General features: G+C 49.2%; 6 protein-coding genes across 6 annotated transcripts; 1 reads left to right on the top strand and 5 right to left on the bottom strand.

Moving 5' to 3' along the window:
* Positions 1-686: 686 nt before the first annotated feature.
* On the bottom strand, positions 687-2032 carry AA0111_g11877 (hypothetical protein; the record flags this gene model as incomplete). The annotated part of the gene is made up of 3 exons (XM_028645792.1): positions 687-1323; positions 1372-1470; positions 1518-2032. The coding sequence occupies 3 exons, from the start codon at positions 2030-2032 to the stop codon at positions 687-689; spliced, it is 1251 nt and encodes a 416-aa protein (XP_028500514.1).
* A 1185-nt stretch (positions 2033-3217) lies between these two features.
* AA0111_g11876 (hypothetical protein) lies at positions 3218-4560 on the bottom strand (the record flags this gene model as incomplete). Its single annotated transcript, XM_028645791.1, has 3 exons — positions 3218-4347; positions 4411-4465; positions 4531-4560. The coding sequence occupies 3 exons, from the start codon at positions 4558-4560 to the stop codon at positions 3218-3220; spliced, it is 1215 nt and encodes a 404-aa protein (XP_028500513.1).
* A 1349-nt stretch (positions 4561-5909) lies between these two features.
* AA0111_g11875 (hypothetical protein) lies at positions 5910-7081 on the top strand (the record flags this gene model as incomplete). The annotated part of the gene is made up of 2 exons (XM_028645790.1): positions 5910-6190; positions 6238-7081. The coding sequence occupies 2 exons, from the start codon at positions 5910-5912 to the stop codon at positions 7079-7081; spliced, it is 1125 nt and encodes a 374-aa protein (XP_028500512.1).
* Positions 7082-9748: 2667 nt separating this feature from the next.
* Positions 9749-10911, bottom strand: AA0111_g11874 (hypothetical protein; the record flags this gene model as incomplete). The annotated part of the gene is made up of 2 exons (XM_028645789.1): positions 9749-10473; positions 10524-10911. The coding sequence occupies 2 exons, from the start codon at positions 10909-10911 to the stop codon at positions 9749-9751; spliced, it is 1113 nt and encodes a 370-aa protein (XP_028500511.1).
* A 1738-nt stretch (positions 10912-12649) lies between these two features.
* AA0111_g11873 (hypothetical protein) lies at positions 12650-13318 on the bottom strand (the record flags this gene model as incomplete). The annotated part of the gene is made up of 1 exon (XM_028645788.1): positions 12650-13318. The coding sequence occupies one exon, from the start codon at positions 13316-13318 to the stop codon at positions 12650-12652; it is 669 nt and encodes a 222-aa protein (XP_028500510.1).
* Positions 13319-13696: 378 nt separating this feature from the next.
* AA0111_g11872 (Vegetative incompatibility protein) lies at positions 13697-15642 on the bottom strand (the record flags this gene model as incomplete). The annotated part of the gene is made up of 2 exons (XM_028645787.1): positions 13697-14051; positions 14102-15642. 2 exons carry the CDS (start codon positions 15640-15642, stop codon positions 13697-13699), a joined length of 1896 nt encoding a protein of 631 aa, XP_028500509.1.
* Between the last annotated feature and the right edge of the window lie 4349 nt (positions 15643-19991).

Raw genomic sequence — 19991 nt, 5'->3', positions numbered from 1 at the left:
AGCAGATAGGACCGCGCTCTGCCTCTTGTTAAAGCATTCGATGTATTGAGATCAAAAAAATTATGCTGATTGAATCATCTGTGTGGCATCGGTAGGGTTCCAAGAGAATTAGGCACAGCAAAGTCTGGGTTTTGATACAAAATCGACTTTGGGCATTTTGTCTGGCAATCTTACCAGGTGATGTTTTAGCCTTGACGATATTATTGTCAGATGTAACTAAGCCACTGACCCCACTCTATTGAACTAACATGCTACGCATGAACATGACCTCTCAAGAGTTCGTTGGATAAGATACAGCTAACTTTTCGTCACCTGGCGAGACAGAGGATGACACAAATGCTCGTACCAGATAATACTTGATCAAAGGCGCTCTGAAGGTAACCGGGGCTCAAGACTATGCTTACGCTTGATATGCCTTTTTCAATGAGTGCTCACACCAGTGAGTATGCCAGCTAGGTCTAGTAGAGCGACGAAGTCCCCTTGTGGCCAAAGCACACGCAATATTGCGAGATCTCGAGCTAAGAGTGGAGACTTTGGCCAATGTTTCGACAATCTATCCATTGCGCGGAGCCGAAGGGTATTCAGGCTCGTCTCTGTGAGTTGTGTCCGTCCGACTAACGACGGATAGATTGTGGAGGAATAGATAGCTCCAAGGATAATGATGTTCTCGAATTCTCTGGTAAGCATTAGTCTCGAAAAAAGCACTTGACAGGCGAGGTGACTTGCGTATGGAGTGTTTCTACAGGATTACTCAACATTACTGAACTTCTGCTTGTAGTACGATACGTCTCGTATGTGCCGTCGTAACTCGTACCAATACGGTCAAAGGCAATAATGCTTGAAAGAGCACTGTTTACCCAGTCGAGGGCGACTCCAGAGAGCTTTCGCTGACCTGCAGACGGTCTGTCCACCGCAACATTGAAACACTCGCAGTTTCGTATGATTCCCAAATACGGCCGCAACAACTTGACCCTATTATTGTAATATTCTGCTCGTAACGAAGCCATGAGGGGGTCGGTGGATGGAAGCTCTTTGTCTTCCCAGGCCAACTGTGATGGAAGCACCGATCTCCAGTATTCTAGAAACTCAAGCTGGCTGTTCGCAAAGCTCATCAAATGTTCCAGGTCGTCTTCATCAATTCTTCCAGTGGCAGTATTTTCTGTTGGCGCAAGCTTTTGCACTTCGTCAAATGTTTTTCGAAGCAACGCCCTGGTCGCGAGAACCATCGCAGGGCCCTCTTCTGGGCTCTCGCCGGGAAACATGTCGCATCCAGAGGTGCGAACGGGGTCGGCTGAGACAATGCTGAGGCAAGTGTTGATACCACTAAAATAAATGTTAGAACAGTAAACTGATTTCATTGCAGTGACTGACCGTGCCAGATCTTGACATATCCAAAAGCTCCTTTTCGTCTCCTCTGAGAAGGAAGTATTCTGTTTTTGGACAGCCGAAGCATCTCCGGAAAACCTAGCACTACCTCTGATTAGCACAATACGTGAAAGAACGACAACTTACCTTACTGGTTGCAAAGATCTGTGTATATGTGGTAAGCATAACTAACGCTCGCGTAGCTCTTCTGGAGCATCCCAATTTGATTTTCATATAGCGCAGCCAAAGTCATGGCTTGCGCAACGCTTATATCGTATTTTTTACGCTTGCTGGCAAGAATGATTTGGGCGTAGGAGTAATATACAATGCCTGGAAGTACGCCCGAATGCTTTGTACCATCGCTGATGGGCTTACAGCTCCCAAGCGCGAGAAGGAGTAGCACGATAGCGTTTTTCAGACTCGACATGATAGATCCCGTTGTCGCTGCGCTATCGCTGTAATTTTCGATGAACTCTTCGCACATCTTCCATGGCTCTTCAAACATGGGGTGCAAGACATGCACATCTTCGATATATGCCTTGGCAAGCTCGCGCAGCCTTGAGGACGAGAATGACTCCACGTGGATCTCTTGACTAACTCCAAGCGGCTCGAGACGTGAGGCGCCAGCGACAGAAAGTCCCTCAAGGCTTGTGGATGGTACCTTCATGTGGATAGCGATGGCGCGCACTGCACGAAGTGTTTCTGCCAATTTTTTGTCTAGGTTGTCCAAGCTTTGATCTCTCCTAGGAAGAGTTAGTGGTTGGCCATGAATTAGATAATGGTCAGTTGCATACTTTGCTGGTGGCACGCTTTCATACTCGCATAACTTCTCGCTGTCTGTACATGGCTTGCAGGGAGAAGATCCATCGCATCTCTGCTTACGGTTGCGACACGACCTGCAAGCCTGTTGAACTCGAGATTTACGCGGTTGTGTTTCGATATCCTGTAAGAGTGCATAGTCATGTTGCGTGTCGGAATCAGACGGATCGTACATCTCGCTCCAAAGAGAACAAGGGTTGCAACAGAGCTAGAAAACGAATACCAGAGCAATATGACGATAATGTGTGAACAGCAGGTAGTTTGAGTGTGCAGGATCAGGCTGAGAAAGCGGTGGCTTTATCTGAAGAGCAATCACGGCCAAGTGCGGGGAAGTAAATCTATTCAATTGACATGACTAAAGATCTAGAGTAAAAGAGTTTTGTCAGGGCATAGATAGGTGTGGGCACTGACAGAGTAACATATCCCTGCTAAAGCCCTTTACCCAAGCCTTCAGCTGGCGTACATTCACACATCGAGGGGCCTGCCCCTCGTGCAGCATTTCTGTATCGCCTGGACTTTAGTTCTAGCTTGTGAAATGCGTAGGAGACTGTAAAACTATACATTTGTTGCTTATCCTAGTCAAAATATGTGCTAAAGTTACAACTAAGTACGGAAAAACCGTAGCCATAGTGCTTCCTCTTGGAGAGAAAATACTTGTTGAGTCGAAGCTCTAACTACCAGCTCTGACAATTGCACACATCACAGCAGTAATATCTTACTATGCGCTAGATGTCAATCGTATGCGGTGTAGACTAGCAACGTTACGTATAAGAACGATCGCTGATTGTCGTCCCGCACGTTTACGTCAAGACCGACTGCTTTGCCATCGTGTGCTCTATAATCTCTGCGAACCTGGAAACAAGGCACCTTTTCTATTTTTGTTTGACTGAGTAGCTCTAGGATGCTTCGGACGGAGATCGTGGGTTCTGGTAACATGTATCTGGAAGACCTTTGCACAAAATGGTATATAATCAACACTGGTGATAGAACACGCTCTACTTATCAAAATTACTTAATGAAACCACAAGATACTCTATACAAGTACAACAGACTTAACGTACGCCTGTAGAATTGGAGGGCACAGTTCGAGCGGAAGCGCTTCGCCTTCTTTGATCTGCAACCCCTCCTCCGGTACAAGGCCACGATAAACAGGATCCCGAATGTCCATGCGCTTCTGCTCAAGCTGCGACAATTGATCAAAGACCGAATCTCCAATAATAGCCCGTAATTGCCTCGCAATACGCTCGTACTCAACAAGTGCGCCAAAATCCACTCTTTGCAGGAGGCGAACACTGTCCGACCGGGTCAGGACAATCACTTGACAGCCATAAACGCCCTCACAAGTTGAGTAAAACGAGCCGACAGCAACAACTCCGGTAATCTGATCAGAAAGAGAAGCGTTTGCAATACGATTTGCATGCTTCGGAATAGTCTGTGTTGGCGCGAGCATGTCGGCTGAAGCATACTTGGGTACAAACAGGTTTGCGGTAGATATCCGATACTCCATACCTCCCTTCGAGTCGGTTGGCTCTTCGTAGGTGTTCGTATCGGTGTTTGACCGATGACTGGTATCTGGGACAATAGCCTCTTTCGATGGATGATGAGAAGATCGTCGCAAGTTTGGTCCTCGATACCGAGCCGATGAGTTCCTATGACTACGCCTTCTCTGGGTTGGGAGACATGAGAAGAAACATAATCCCAACCACTTGGACACGTTGCCGAAGCTGGATTGTGCGAATTTGGATGCCGTATTGATGAATGGATATTTCCGGGCGTTCACCGCGACTGCATTCGGAACCGGTTTGCAGCATCTCCCATCGAGCTCGGTAATCTTCTTGACTGTATCTTCGTACACCTTCGTACGTTGAAACTCTTTTCTCAAGAAGCTCTCCGTGGTAAAGGTCTCGTCTTCATCTACTCGTTTTACTGCGGAGTTTGGTCCAAGGAATTGCGAAACAGTCACCCGAACACAGTGCGTGCCGTCCTTGCACCAAACCTTATGTAAAGTTTTGATGTCTGGAACTGGGTCTTGCCAACGCTTTGGTTCTATACAGATATGATCAATGGGGTCTTTATGTTCCGTTCGTAAGTGGCGCTTATATGGCTCGTGGCAGCGGAAGCCATAGCGCTTTGAGCAATGGTGGCATTGGAATGTTCCGTCTGCTACAAAATGTTAGCTTCTACGAACACTGAGATCATGATAGGGTTTCGAGAAGAGCAACTTACAATCTGGGCAAAGAACGAGCTTCCCTTCGCATGATCGCTGGTCTGGAAGATTGGGCTAAAAGGTCAGTTTCCATGCTGCCCTTTGAAGTTTACGTTGAAATTTAGTAGTAAGCAACATACCTGAGACGCAGCCACAGCATTCTGAGCCATTTTGCCACTAGTTTGGGTTCGAAAGAAAGCGATCGGTGAAGGACGCAAAGGCGGTGAAGCATAGCACTGGAGGACGTCCTAGCCTCACAGGAAAAGTGCATGATATATGCGTATCTCAGCCACCTGATCGTTAGTCTGCTTCCAAGATCCCCCTTTCAGCAAAGCAATATCAGTAGATACGACGCCACGTACGCGACAGAGCCCCGCTATTCTGGTAAGATCTCGGACACAACTTGTCGCGATAAGGGAGGTGCTTCCCGTGCACAATGCCATCTTCTCATGGGGGTACTACTGATCAATTTGCGCCCCAAGGTTTGCATGAGACGCTTCCTGAAAACAGGGCTTAGCACAGTTGATCTCAGGCACACTGCGTAAGTGATCCCTGATGCCCACAGGATATCCCCAGCTGAAGAGCGCAAGAGACCCGCATGCGGCCGCTCGGAGCTTTCCTTTGCATACTATCATCCTTGCATCATGCAACAGATATGTTTTCACGACAGAGGTGACAAGCGGGACGATAGTACACCGTGCCAAGCCCACGAAGCGATTGGCTGCACAGATTGAGTTTTGGATTTGTATTGCGCTTTACGGTAAAGCCTGTGTAGGGTAGAGCTCGTAAAAATGCAGCTCGGTTGGGATGCAAGCGGTCCGCGAATTGATCCTTGTCGAACTTGAGGTACCAGACCCGCCATGTCCCAAAGTAGTTTAGGTTTCAACAGGAGAATCTCCTCTTGAAACCTAAACTCCTTTGATGTCTCTCTTCGCCATTGCACCAGCGATTCCAAGTGCTTTCTCAGAAATGGTGTCCCACGAGACAGGTTTGGAGAATCTCCTGGAGCTGTATAAACCATCTGATATCATAAAGGACCCTGTAAGTAAGACACTCGTGAAGAAGTGATGCCAAGTAGCTTACCTGAGATTAGACTTTACTATTGTCCTTCCGCCGATTCTTTCAGCGAGGGACTCGTGTTGAGTGTTGCGAGCTGTTACCGGAAGGCTTTGAGCCCTCGAGCGGATTCGCATGCGCCCGAAATCCCCTAGTCCCATGCCAAGCTTCCATTGGAGGAGCTACACCACAACCACATTCGCCACCTCATGCCTGCTTATCACAGGAGATCACCAAGCCTAGCAGTGTTGCTGACACGCATCCGACCTATGTTTCCAAAGTACCAAGGTCCCCGGACCCCTTAAAGCGGTACTTTGAGACTCTCCACATAGCCGAAAAGCGCAAGAATAGATTGTATAGGGTCGCCCAACGCATTGCTAAGAGTGAGACATGCGGAGAACTTCACGAAATCAACCCCTTTAAACCTTCTGTACAGAGAGATCCTTTCGCGACGGCAAAGGAGATGTTTCAGGTATTAGTAGGATCTTCGAAAACAGCCGTCGCTTTATGGAATCGTGTCTATTACGTTTACTTCGCCGATGCTGTGGATCGGTATGGAATGTCACTTTCAAACTCTTCCGTGGGACGAAGCATGAAATCGCTTGCCCTCGACAAACTAGCTAAGGATCTCGAGGTGACAAGGACAAACGTAGTCAGCATGTACACAACGGGGTGCAAGTACCTCACGTGTATGGAGACAGGAGGTCCGGGGTCTTTGCTGTCCATTGATGGCGCAAAGTCAGAGTGAGCAAAACTACAGGCACCTTTTGGCGCAAACTAATACTAAACAGTATTGAAAAATGTAACGACGAAGATTTCGAGATTTTATTTAAATATCGGAAAACTTTACATCCAGATCTGGAGGAGCGATCCAGGTGTCTCGATTTCGAGATCATACAGAAACTTGTCTGTGGTCTCAGGACTCAAGGTGTGGGTAACGCCGATATTGCGACAGGCAGCACGAGGTTGATAAGGATGATCTGCGAATACGTTGATGCTGGGGAGATCCTCAGTCATGGCAAGATAGTCTCGATCAAGCGCTGTGGAGAAAGGGAGTGCCACGACACGAGTTACATCTCTTCTAGGCGTAGCAGTCCATCACAATCACCGCAAGTTGAAGGACACACCAGTTTCAATGGAGAGAAGGATGTCTCATTCAGTCCGGGATCTAGGGAGCAACGAATAGACCTTCGTCAGCTCCCCCTGCCGACGAAGGATTTCATGTCCGTTGACCAAACTTACGGTAACAGTTCTGTAATAACGGACGGTGTCAAGGTTGGCGAACAGCAGCTCTCATTGCCCCAGCTACTTTCCACGGCTAGTAAGAGCAACCTAGACCCAAGAGGCATAGGGCTCCGGCTCCTTCGTAACTCTGCGGAAGCTGAGAGATATGATGCGATGGCAGATCACTCAAGTAAACGCCGCAGGCTGGACGGTGATCGTTCAGATCGTGACGTTGATAGAGGAGACATTACTCCAGACGTGGTGTCTTTGCGACAAGATCTACAGGAAAGGAGTACACAATTGGATGCTCAGAATTTCTCTACGGACATAGACGAATGGTTACAAGAATTTGGAAATATTGATTCCTCAAACGGGATGGATTTCGTCGTACAGTTGCTTCAGACATGGTGAATGTCATATACAACCTCCAGCGGTCTCAGCATCATTCAAGGGTGATAAAGGGAAAATAAGAAGCTGGAACTCTACTGGATCTGGTTCAAAGCAGACGTTCGGCATTATCAGATGCATGCCTGGCATAAGCTTCGTTACGGTCAAAGAACCTTCTTGATCTCTTGGCCAAGATTTCAGCTTCGCCTCTTTGAGTGCCGAGGGGCTTCCTATTGCTTTAAGAAGGCCTACATGATCTGCTTTGATACGAAGAGATCCAGATGTGCGGAGGAGAAATTCGGGCATTTTGACAGGAGTTTGTACAGTTGCCCACCTGACAGCAGCTTGGATTTCGGCTTTCTTAATACTATGCATTAGAACCTTGGACTTCTCAGCTTGTCGTATACGTACTTTGGCATATATCTCTTGGATCATTTCAGCGCATTCATCTCGCGGTAAATCGTGGGTGAACAAAGTCGTGGTCGTTTCAGGTACCGGCACACGTCTTCTTCCATGCAAGACTAACGAAGCAGCAATTTCATCCAGCCGAGACGTTGAATTGAGAACAACATGTGTAGGCATTTGGTTAAGGACTAGAAGAATGTTTTTGATGTAGCGAGTCTGTGAGCCAAAGATCGAGAAAGGAGTGTGAGGTTGCGGGTCAGGTTTGGATGACAGGGTGGGGCTTGACAGACTGATACATCACGCTGTTCGTATCACACGGGGTGCTAAGCGCTAGGCCGCTATCGGCAAGATATCTCCATTTCGATTACATAAGCCAACACATTTTCTATCACCACGGTACCTGCTGCCAAAAGCCGAATATTTTCTCTTCGGTCTCAACGGCTGTTGAAAGTATCCAAACCCAACCTGCGCTTTTCCTCCGCAGTGGCGTCACGCATAACATTGTTGATGTCTGTTGGGTTTGGTTGAGTGTTACGCGTGCTGGTGTTCGCTGCAGCTTGGTCGTTGCGCGTGCCATTGATTGATGTACTATTCTGGTGGTCCTGCTGATTTGCGGAGTCCGTGTTGTTTGACGGCGTAGACATGATAGCTCAGCTCCAAGAGGCTGCAGAGACTTAGGCGCGTGCTTGAAAGGTTGCAGTTGCTCTTACATATTTGAGGTATAAGGGACAGGAAGTCTCAAACAAACACTGGTTAGCAATTGGTCATATCATTCCTCCTGCAGTCAAAAGTACGTCTAGGGAATTTAAACTTACAGCAGATGCTGCGAGTGCCGCGAATATATGGGACGCAATTTGTACTTTGAAAGTTTTCAGAATAACGCGGGAACAACAGGCTGAGCAAAGGGAACCTGCTAAAAAAGACGAGGGAGGATGGCTCTGAGATATTGATGCAAAATATATTGACTTCAGTCTTTTATGCTAATATCTAAGCCCTCGTCCACGATCCATGCTCCTCTAATCACCCGCGTCTACGTTCATTGTCTGTGCTGATACCCTTTACGCCGTCTGCAGAAGCGACAAGTAAGTGGCATGTACTTGGAACACACCCGTGTTCATGTAGTTACGTCTCCAATGTAGCTATCTACGCATGTGGCGAGGTCAATTGACTAGGCGATTCCTGGCGTAGGAGATAGAAGCGAGCCTTCCTGCATTCTTACACTTGTGCCATCGTGAGCTATTTCCGCAGAAGTGAGTAGGCATCCTGGTATACCCGAAGAAACCACCGACAGTATTTGGTTAGCATAGCTGCATAATTGGATTTGATCAAACAACATGGCTTGCCATCCAGCATTAGATATATCTCCTTCGAGATGTAGCTAGTGATCTTGCGCAGAATCCTGACATGCATAATTTTACAATATCACAATGTCACAATGTTACAATGTTACAATGTTACAATGTTACAATGTTACAATCCAATCAAGTGGCAGTTTTCTTGTCCAGCGCAGAACGCACGGTTCTTCGCTGACCTAACCGAGAGACCACATTGCAAAACCTAATTACTGCTTTCAACAACCCTGGAATGATTAGCCATCGCCTGCAATCCACAGAACGAACGCGCAATACAATGAGTGCGCTTGATTGTTGATATGCGAGCTTGCAGTTGTGCACATAAAAGCACATTTTTCTGGTTAAGCGTGCCCAAAGGCAGCCGTGCCCGAAAGGGTCTTGTGCCCCACCATCCCCGCGTGCCGCTCAAACTGTCATCAGACAGCGCATCAGCTCCGCCTCACAACCACCACGATTACCACGAGAAACTCAGTTGTCGTCTCGATCAAAAAACTCTCACATATATAGGAAGCATTACGAGATCACCACCTCGCGCCTCGAAAAGGACTGACTTGCTTACGACGACCTCGTGACGGCTTTAATTACATCCTTACGTCCAAAATATCTCATGGTATGTGGGAGGTCGTTGCCTCTTACTCGACTAACCGGTAGATAGGGATTCCAAGACGAAGAATTCGACGAAACAGACGAAACGAACGTACATTTCGAAAATGCTTCGACAACTCCCCACCGCATACATGGTATAGGCGCGATGGTATATTGGCGAGATTGTGATGTCACACTCATGGAGTTTATCGACGGGGAGCTCAAATTCGTGAGAAAAATCCAACGGCGGACAGGAAAAGGGAGACTAGATGCTGGCGAAACGCTAGTATTTATGGGTGAAGGAGGGAAAGTCAAAACAGGCTGATGTTGCAGACTTTACGCATTCCGTTCACTTAAATAGGGCGTCCTTTAGTCGGAACGCTTCGTCAAGCCCCAAGTTTAGGTTCAGGATCCCATCATACTCGCAATTGCTCGGCAGTCGTAGGGTAACACAGTTTGTCGCAAGCTTTCCCTGCCTGACTTCGTCTTTTCGCAAGGGACTCTTTTTCAATGCCAGGCTTGGCTCAGAACCGAGTAGTTTCTCTATCGCCTTCTCTTTACCTCCTTGCAAGACCACCTCGTTTTGAGGAAGGACTCTCACGCCGTTTTCTAGAATGAGGTACCAGAGTCCTGCGTCTGACTCTACATGTACGCCAAACAACTCGGTCGCAAGATACTGAACCTTGTTTGGTAGGATAGACAAGCTCATCAAGCACTCAACCTTTGGGCCAGACAGCTGAGCTGGGAATGCCATCGTCACTGAAGCTGTATCCCCTGAATTTCTTATGGCACCACAAGCGTACTGAGGGAAAATGCCAGCAAGTCGTCTCGCTGGAGGATTAGAGACCGTCTGTTGACCGCTCAGCCTTGCAGGGTCGTTCTCGGGTATCTCATCTGGGATCGGATCGAATATTGTATGTCCAGTGTCCGAATGGTTGTCCAAGGGCGGCTCAAAAGCGGAGTTTGATCCCGTCTGGCAAGTCGTTCGTAGCCTATCATGTGCATCATTCGAGAAGCGCTCAATCGTCGGCGTGGTTTCTGATGACATATCAAGCAATGTATTGGCATTGCCTACTATCAGGTTTAGTTATCTTGACGTTATAATGATTGCATGCGTAACTTACAGCGGCGTTTCTTTGTCCTTGGCAAATTCTCTAATTCGTGTTGGACTGTAGGATGAGGGGTAATTTTCGTAACGTCGTCTGCTACCCTCTTCCGGTCTTCAACGGATAACTCTTCCAAAGCCGCGATTGACTTTTGGGCAGCGCTTTGCCCTCGGTGATGACGGCTACTGCCGTTGGTGGCAAGAAAATAGGCCAGCCAGGCCTGGAAACTCGCGTTAAGAAAGATAGTTGCTGTAGTATGTTGCGGCGCGCAACGTGCTTGTTCCAAGGCCTCTTGGAATCCATTAGGCGTTCTTTGATATGACCATTCGTTGGTCAATTGTCCCATCAACACTGTCGTGGAAACGTGTTGTTTGTCACCAATTTCAGCCTGTATAGGGCCTGTCATGTTGCGCGCGGAGTAAATTTACATCAGAAATCATCTAGCGGGGGCAGTAAGATTAAGTTTTCTACTGCAGTAGACGCTAATGGTTTGAGCGCGTGCGAGCGACTCGCATACCTCCTTAAGCGCTATGGCTTCTATATTCGGAATAGCTAGCTGCGCGTTACATTTGATTACAATAAAGCTGCCGTGGAGATCTGCAGACTAAGCGAGAAGCGATGCCATGGCAAGCCACATCCTTGGTGTTTCTTTTCTTGCACGTCCCACGTCGATGGGGCCTTTCCGGATGGGGCGGGTGGTCTTGCGCCGTGGCAGCATGGTCGGATAGTAGGCTTGGTCTTGATATACGGCACAGCATGATCACCCCAAGACAAATCAGGTCTCTTTTACAGGATGCGTCTCGTGTTACATAGTTCATCATACGTATAGATATATATGCTTCTTGTGCTTTTGGCCGAACGTGGATCATCGTTATCAACTGATCAGATTCCAGAAATTGCGACACTACTGTAGACATCTAGCGAGTAACGTCTACCATCACCCTAATTACAATCGCCACCTGCTTACACCTAACCATTACTTCGCTGCGGCTATACCTTCCTTCATGAAAAAAAAAAGTTCATTCGAAACCAAGCACTCAATTTCACCATCCGATATGTAGGCTTGTGTTCAATGTGCAAGAAGTTTTATCACGGCTGACAGATATAGACGCATTTCGAAGACACGACGAAGGAATGTCGGCTAGTTCTGGATCGAAAGGAGTTTGCGGCGTATGCGGCCATGCCAATAATGAGCACAACTCCTATACATGTGAGGCTCGGGGATGCCGAAAGAAGTTCAAGGTTTGCCAAACAGGCAGTCATCAAGATGCAAGGAACGGTACTTATGTGCTTTGCAAGGGGTGTCCCGACCATCCATACGAATGCAGCATGTTCGATGCACAAAATATACAGCGTCTGTATTGACTGACAAAAATGATTGACTTTATCACTTGAGAGCAAGAACTGTACCACTAGCTTGCAGCCTACACGTTGTAAGGTGCGTCCCTAAGTGCAGAGACACACTGTGTCCCGAGACAGGTTCACGCTACGGACGTCCGGAAATGCTCCTTCTTGATCCTGCCAAGATGCAAATAGCACTTGATCACTCTCCAGCCACTATTCCCTAAGTCTACTCAGCTCCGATACAGATTGCTGTGGTGTTGGCTAGGCTATTAATCGTTACGTTAACGTCGTCAATGGGCTCTTTAACGACACCCCCCTGCCCATTAACGATTATACAAAGCAATCAACCACTCGGAGGGCTGTAAAGAGAGCACAAGTAAGGAAGATCGATTCCTTCAGCTCGTGATCTTATTTCAGGTTAGGACCGAGCATGCCGGAAGCTCCGTTGCGTGAAGCAGGCGATCTGTGAAAACAAGCCCGAGCTAACACGACGCGCTAGTGTCTCTTAGCATGCAAGGGCCTGTATTAGCACGCTTGTCGCCCACTGTATTCTACTGTAATAAATTCAGCGCTATGCCTACCCTGTAGCATCTCGAAATAGATGTGGCGCACGCCGCTGAACTACTACACGCATCTAGAAGCACGTGCGTAGTCTTATTCTCTTACGCGCTATGTTCCTTTCTAGCTCTACTTAAAATGCTCACTGCGTACTGTCCCTAACTGCTGCTATCATCTCAAGACCCTCGGTAGGATACATGAACAAAGTTTTCGGGCATTGACGCAAGGTCATTCTCTTGATATTAATGCGCACCTGCCTCGAGCAGCGTCTTGGCTACCTGCTGGTGACCTCTGTATGAAGCTGCCTGCAGTGCGTTGCTGTAGCGTCCACCCTGCGCGTTAACATCGGCGCCCGCGTTGAGCAGCGTCTTAACTATCTGCTCGTGGCCTCTGTATGAAGCTGTCTGCAGTGCGTTGCTGTACTCTCCACCCTGCGCGTTAACATCGGCGCCCGCGTTGAGCAGCGTCTTAACTACCTGCTCGTAACCTTCAAGTGAAGCTGCCTGCAGTGCGTTGCCATACTCTCCACCCTGCGCGTTAACATCGGCGCCCGCGTTGAGCAGCGTCTTGACTACCTGCTCGTGGCCTTCTTCTGAAGCTGCCTGCAGTGCGTTGCCGTACTCTCCACCCTGCGCGTTGGCATTGGCGCCCGCGTTAAGCAGCGTCTTGACTACCTGCTCGTGGCCTCTGTATGAAGCTGTCTGCAGTGCGTTGCTGTACTCTCCACCCTGCGCGTTAACATCGGCGCCCGCGTTGAGCAGCGTCTTGACTACCTGCTCGTGGCCTTCTTCTGAAGCTGCCTGCAGTGCGTTACCGTACTCTCCACCCTGCGCGTTGACGTCGGCGCCCGCGTCGAGCAGCAGTCTTGTAGTCGTACTTAAGCCTAATAGAGCTGCATAGTAAAGTGGCATAGGTATACTATCGAGATTTTTTTCTAGTTTTAGTTTCTCCTATGGGCGATCTGGATCATGCAACTAGATCCAATTGAGATATGCAGGCTCTTCCTTGGCCATTAAACTCGCCGCCAGCTGACTGGCTTGTTCTCCCTCGTCTGCTGTCTTTCGAAGGTGGCTGCTCTAAAATTCTGCTGAGTACCTCGCAAGCGCAAACATCTGTAGTGTCTCTTCTTCTAATAGTTGCCGGAACTGCATTAGGTACTTTAGAGAACCTCTCGTTATTGCACTCTGACATTCAGCCTCTTGCATGCTGTACTGTTTTGCTGACCCTTGCCTGATCCTGTCTGACACAAGGTACTCCTGCACTGAGTAGTGTGCCAGAGCAACGATCCGTTAAGCAGACCCTGACCTTCTGTCCACTTCGTTCGTTGTGATAGTAACTAGACTTGAGCAGATATCCAGCACTTCTAACGGATCTTCTAGCACCTCATCACGGTCGAACGCTGGGTCGCGCGCTACGTCGATGGCGACGACTTCGGCGACCTCTTCGACGGACAGCGGCCGCGCAGAGAACGTCAGCCACTGTAGGATACGCATTGCATACTCAGCATATTCCTCGCCTATCGCGGTAAGAATGCGGTCGTATGTCTGGTCTAGCGTCCGCGGCAGACTAGCAAGAGATTTGCGCAGCATCGCTCGATTGCAGCACTTTCCTAGTGTGTCCAGCTGGCATACAGCCCATCGAAACCTACGCTATCGTCAGCTATGGCTCTGCGGGGGACTGGTGAAAACACCTACATTCCGCAAGCTCCGCGCATTAGTGCAGCCTCAATCTCCTGCCTGACAGCAGCGTCCTTGTTCCATTTCGCCAAGCCCTTGTCGACAAGCAGCCTTTGTTGGACGTATCGCTGTATGTCTTGATCTACTGCGTCCCTCTGGAGACACACAGCGTCCTGTTCCTTAATGTAGCCCTCCAAAGACCTCTCGATGTCCCGCTCTTTGCGGCTAGTCATGAGCAGATGCAGGTTGTCAAGCTGCCACTCAGCCACTGTTTCGAGCATGTCCATCAGCTCCGAGCGCTGCGCACACTCATCTAGAGCATCGAGAACAACGTACACGTGGGTGAATTCTTGCGCCGCTTCCTTAATTACTTGTAAAAGCGCATGCGACGATGGCTTCCGTTGCCCGTTCTCGCAAGATGAGAACAACACGTCAACGCCTTTGGGTATCACGACCGAACGCTGCACGAGCTGGCATAGCAGCGAGCGCAGCATGAGCTCCGGATCCTGCTTCTGTGTATCGTTGAAGTTAAAGTAGAAGTACGCCGTCACTATGCTAGTGTCATCATAGCAGTGCTGCAGCAGATGCTCGATGATGGTAGAACTCAGGATAGTCTTTCCACATCCTGGGATCCCGTACAGCCACAGTCGCGATGCTGCACTCTTCTTCCATCTCATGAACTGCTCGCCCTCTAGCAGCCAGAGACCTGTCTCAGCCTGCCGCTGCTTGTGCGCTTTGTGGTAGTTGGTAGACGGGTCGGGCGCTGAAAGCCAGCTGCGTATCTTGCCAAGCTTCTCTTCTTGGCCTTGACTGCGGCCCTTATGTTTCAGAATAGCCGCGCTTCTCAGCCGTTCAAGGGCGTTGTCTTTGCCTTCGCCATAGATCAGCGGTAGGTGGACGCCGAATATGCCAAACAGACAATACGCTCCATCTTCTTCCTCTGTTGTCTGTCGATTCGCTGCCCACGAGAAACGTTCAGCAACGTCGAACCCGGACAAGTCGCTTCCGGACAGAGCCTCGATAGGTATGCCTGTAACCTCGTGTATAAGGTGCTGGAGCGACTCCTTGTCCCCTAGCCGCTCTCCCTCTCCAGAGAAGAACTCAACAGAGCGAGGAGCAAGAAGCTCCTGAAGCGTCCAGCCCCGCTTAAACCACCTGCTCTGCTTCAACGCCGGCTTGCTATCGATTTCTGAAGTGTCGTTCGCGACGTCCGAAAGGAAGACATAACATCTTTTGGCATTCTGGTACCATCGGAACATGGAGTTGATCGCTCTCGACAGTTCCGTATTGTTTGCTTTGTCGATGCAGCAGGTGTCGACCCAGAAGTAGTCTAGACCATCCCGTTTAGCCTGTTGCGCGCAGAAGCGAATCTTCCGATATCCCTCTTTGCGTTGTGTGTTGACGTCTACTGCATTGTCTAGATCTTTCAGATCAGCAAATGTCACCTCCTGCCCCTCCTTCCAAGTGTGCGACAGGATCGCGTATGGGGGAATCTTGTCTCCGATCAGGTCCTCAGTCCACCCAAGTCTCCCATCGCCTATTGTGTGTAGCAATCGCATCGGGCTGTGTGTTTGTCCGTATGCGCGAGTGGTGGGAGGAAGTCTTGGGCCTTGAAGCAGGCTGATGGAATCGACGGCGCACGGCGGCTCGCTCGCGTATGGCGTGGAGATCGTAGTTGTCAGGGCGGTTTCGAGTGCTTAGTGACGGTTTGCCAAGGTAGAGGTGAGCAAGACTGCCCTCGTTGTTGTTGGAGTCAGGCTGCATCTCCAGCACCCAGGACAGGAGGCGCAGCCCGCCTGCGCTGTGACGTGAGGCTGGCTGGACAAGGCTGACAACGCATGATCGCGCGACAGCCACCGTGCTGCAATCCGAGAAGCAGTTCTTGCTTGTGAACGCGACCCAACAGTGCAGAAAGCGCGAATTATGAACCGTCGGTTACGGTGAGAGGATGTTAAGATGTATGTGCAGCGCATGCTACTTCGTGCAAGGACACGCTGGCCACAGGGAATCTGCGCCGCTAACTATCGTCGGGCTCAGAACGCAGCGCAACGACGATAGCGTCAACAATCCAGAACATCTTAAGCAACGCGTTTGTCTAACGCCAGCAAGCAACTCTAACGCGGACAACGAAATACTATAGATGTGCATTATGCTAAAAGCCATGTTTACGCAACCTTCGCTTACCCGATCGTAACCTCAAACTAAAGCAGAGGCCAGGGCACCCTCATGCACATCCGCCACGCCTATTCTCAGACGCATACGCAAAAAGCATAGCGCTGTATTGTTTACGATAAGTTACAGCCGGCGATGAGAACGCTAATGCAGGCTCATGCATGCGAAGCGATGTCAGCGTATCCCGCTAGCTCGGGCTCGTTTCCTGAGATCTCCTGCTTCGCGCTACGGGGCTGCCGGCATGCTCGCTCTCACATCAGAACAATCTCACGAGCGTGGGAAGTCGACCTTTATACGTCGCGCTTTCCGCATAACCCACCGAGCGCTTGAGTAGTCCACGAAGTCACTGATAGACAGGGGAGTATCGCTAACGACTTGATTGACGACGGTAACGAAACAATTAATAGCACGGCTAATGTAGGAGCGATTTATGTCGGATACTAATGTGCTTAAAGAACAACGGCCTTACAACTACAGTAGACTGATAGCAGCTTTACAAGCCCGCAGATGGGAGGCGCCGAAGCTCCGAATCGCCAACCTGTCTCGCGACATAGTGTGTCTCCTCACTCAGGGACGCACCTTACTGTAGTAATTAGGTGCTTCAAGGTTGACTGGTTGATGAGTTACGTATACTTGGTGTTCACGTGAGCACTAACTACGCACGGACCTTACAACCCCTGATATGCTGCCTTTCAAATACTTGCTACCGTAATGCCGTGCTATGCTTCAAGCTTCAACGACAAAATGGAAGATACGGTTCGAATCAGTGAAGCCCGGTTTCGGGACACTTACGTGGCTGGCTTCAAAACATGGACTCGACTGTATGCTGCCGCCATCAATACTCGTGGGCTTCCTGTTTCCTGCTTCTTTACACAAGACACATTCCTTCTACAGCCGACGTTTCCGTGTAATCTCAGCCTAGAAGAGCACCATGGTCAACTCGTCGCCTCTGGATATTCGGACTGGGGCTCGTCGCCAGTACAATGTGCTCACGATATTCATCCTTTCCGGCGGCTGGTACAGTTGGACGTCACGATAAAGAATCCGGTTTCGATATCGATATCGGAGTCTACAAAGAATACCTGTTATTCTTCTTCGTGGTTCGATTCTCATAGCGACTACCTTGCCATCCTCATGTTAGCGTGGACATACATCTTATCAGCTCGCTGGGCAGAGATCATGCCAGCGCCTTGCTCTCTTGCCTACACCGACAGCCTGGCAAGACACCATAACGCGACAGAAGAGTTAGGAAACTGTCAGAATTCCCTGTTTGTAGACATCGGTCCTGCAAAACCGGATGAAGCTCGATGGTGGGCTGCCATTTTGGCACCAGGCCAGGGTTGGCAGGCAACTATGCGATCCTCCTTAGCATCACCATGGTCGATCCGCGTCGAGTCCAGCTCCGAGTTCGTAATATCCCCAGAGACGGTCGTTACAGCTTCGCAGGGTTCTGCCTCGACATTCTTGGAAGCCTGCAGCTTTCTAAACAAGTTTTGCACACGTCACAATATTGTCGATCAGAGTCATGCCGCATTAGCTGCTGTTCTGCTGTTCCCGTACATGGCAGGCGAAACACTGCATGTACTGTCTCCCGGTTTGAAGAAACACAAAAAACCACTCAATGATCCTCTAAACAATCACAAAAGTCACTCACAGCCTCACAAGATATGTGAGGGGCAACTTATCGACAGACTTCTCACGCTGAGCTGTAACATCAGGGGCATACGTCCTCTGCTTCTCAGCGTTTTTTTCGAACCCAGTATAGAATGTAACGCTGTAACACCTTGGTTACAAGGAACTCTAGCTGCTATTGAATCGGTAACTGAAAACAATCCGTCGATGCTTGGGCGCATGTGTATGGAGAGAACACCCGAGCTTGCGTGCATCTGGCTAGGGAGTACCATTGTTGGTTTGCAAAAGAAGCTTCTGCAGGACGCCAAGTATGGACAGATACCGTTGGATCTTCACTCAGCTGTGTGGTCAGGGACAGTCCAGTCGTTCATACAGCAGCCTGTATCCAGGCCTCTTGTGGTTGATGGGTATGTGAAGCGTGCAGACGAGTGTCGCTTGCTTTTCCTCTGCCAGTCCAACGGCCACACTCGAGTTCCGATCTGTCAATGGAAACCGTTTGGCGAAACTCCCAAGGACGACGTCGATCTCGAAGTACGACTCCATGAACATTGCGAAGGCCACGAGCTTCAATACCGAGGATTCGCCTGGGAGTGCGCTGACAGTGATCTTGTGATTCATTCACCACAACACTGTGTTTCTCAATGTCACAGTCAGTTGGGAACACAAGAATTGCAACACGCATTTCCCGTTGTGTGGAAAGCATTGGATCGTACCAAAGAAGCCATCTCAGAAAATGCGACCCGTAACGTCATCAGCTGGTTGCGGTCTGATGGGCACGCCCCACATGAAAAAGAGATGTTCGAGCACGAATGGTTTACAATGTGTGATTCGGATGAAGAGGAAGAACCCATGGTGGAAACTCAATCCATGAATGGGTTCGAACATTCTCCGCATGTTGAGGAGTGGCTATTCAACTCATAATAGTAGAACAAAGACGTGTGATTAACATTAGTGGAACACGTTGTTTTACGGAATAATTACATCCATGTATGCCACCAAGAAAACACAGCTAACAGACAATACCCCAATAGCATCACCAGTTGTAGAATTTGCCAGCTACGAGAGCATGGTCGAGAACAGTGGCTGCCAAAGACTGTTGTAGTCGTTGTGGATTCAGGTCTGCCTCTATGCAGATAACGTGGTGCCTCTAGTTCCGTCGTTGTGCGTGCTGATCGAGCTGATTGAAATGCTACAGCTATAATGAGCCCGAATTGGTCAAGCACATAACCAGCTGGTAGATCTGATTCGACAATTGGCTCGTACTTGAGTGTGCATGCTCTGCAGCCTCTCCTTTCAAAAGTGGTCTTGTCTTCCAAGCTATAATATGCTCCGGATCGAGTAGGTAAATTGGATTCGTGGTTGTTCTCAGAAAACGCCCTTCGTCAATTCTTTTCACCAACAGCTGATTTAGCTTGACCCGGGCCTCCTCCCAGACAGGGTTCTGAGAAACAGCAGTTGCCAGCACATTGTAGTACTTGAAATCTATTGACCAACACTTAGCTGCCCTAACGAGCGGTGCAAGACACGACTTACTGATCCTGATTTTCGATCGTGCCATGTTGAAACAATTCTCCCATTGCTTCGCATTGAAGGCAGCATCCAGTTGCGGCTTCTCGCTATCTCTATATTGGTAACACTCCTCCATCATAACTTCCTTCAGTTTGATGAAAAGCCAGCCAGATTGTCTTTGCTGGGAATGCATCTAACCCCGCGTGGCTATGAACGCTTGGAATTTGTCATCTTGAGATGACATAGAACGTAGGGAAGCACGAAGCGCCCAGATATTTGGCGAAGCAGGGTTGAAATCGAATGCATCGGTACTTCGGAGACTCAGCTTTAAATAAGTATAGCATCATCAAGCTTACCTATGCGTTATTCGTTCCATCTTGTGCAAAGCCCAAGGCAGGAGGATAAACTACGATGCCCCAGAGCGGCTTATGTACTTGCAGATTGGTGCTCCTGATTCTCCGTCTACAATACTCGCACCCAACCGTGCGACAGGTACAGTAAGGGCCTCTCCTGGTTCCAATTTGCGTCGGGTGCTGCCGGCACCGGTAGTGCTGCGCACGTGCCTCGGCCTTATCTTATCGTGGCGCTGTGAACG

Source organism: Alternaria arborescens (genome assembly GCF_004154835.1).
Source record: "Alternaria arborescens strain FERA 675 chromosome Unknown contig_60, whole genome shotgun sequence".
NCBI lineage: Eukaryota > Fungi > Ascomycota > Dothideomycetes > Pleosporales > Pleosporaceae > Alternaria > Alternaria arborescens.
Note: the sequence above shows the minus strand (reverse complement) of the source record. Positions and strands in the feature narration are given on the sequence as shown.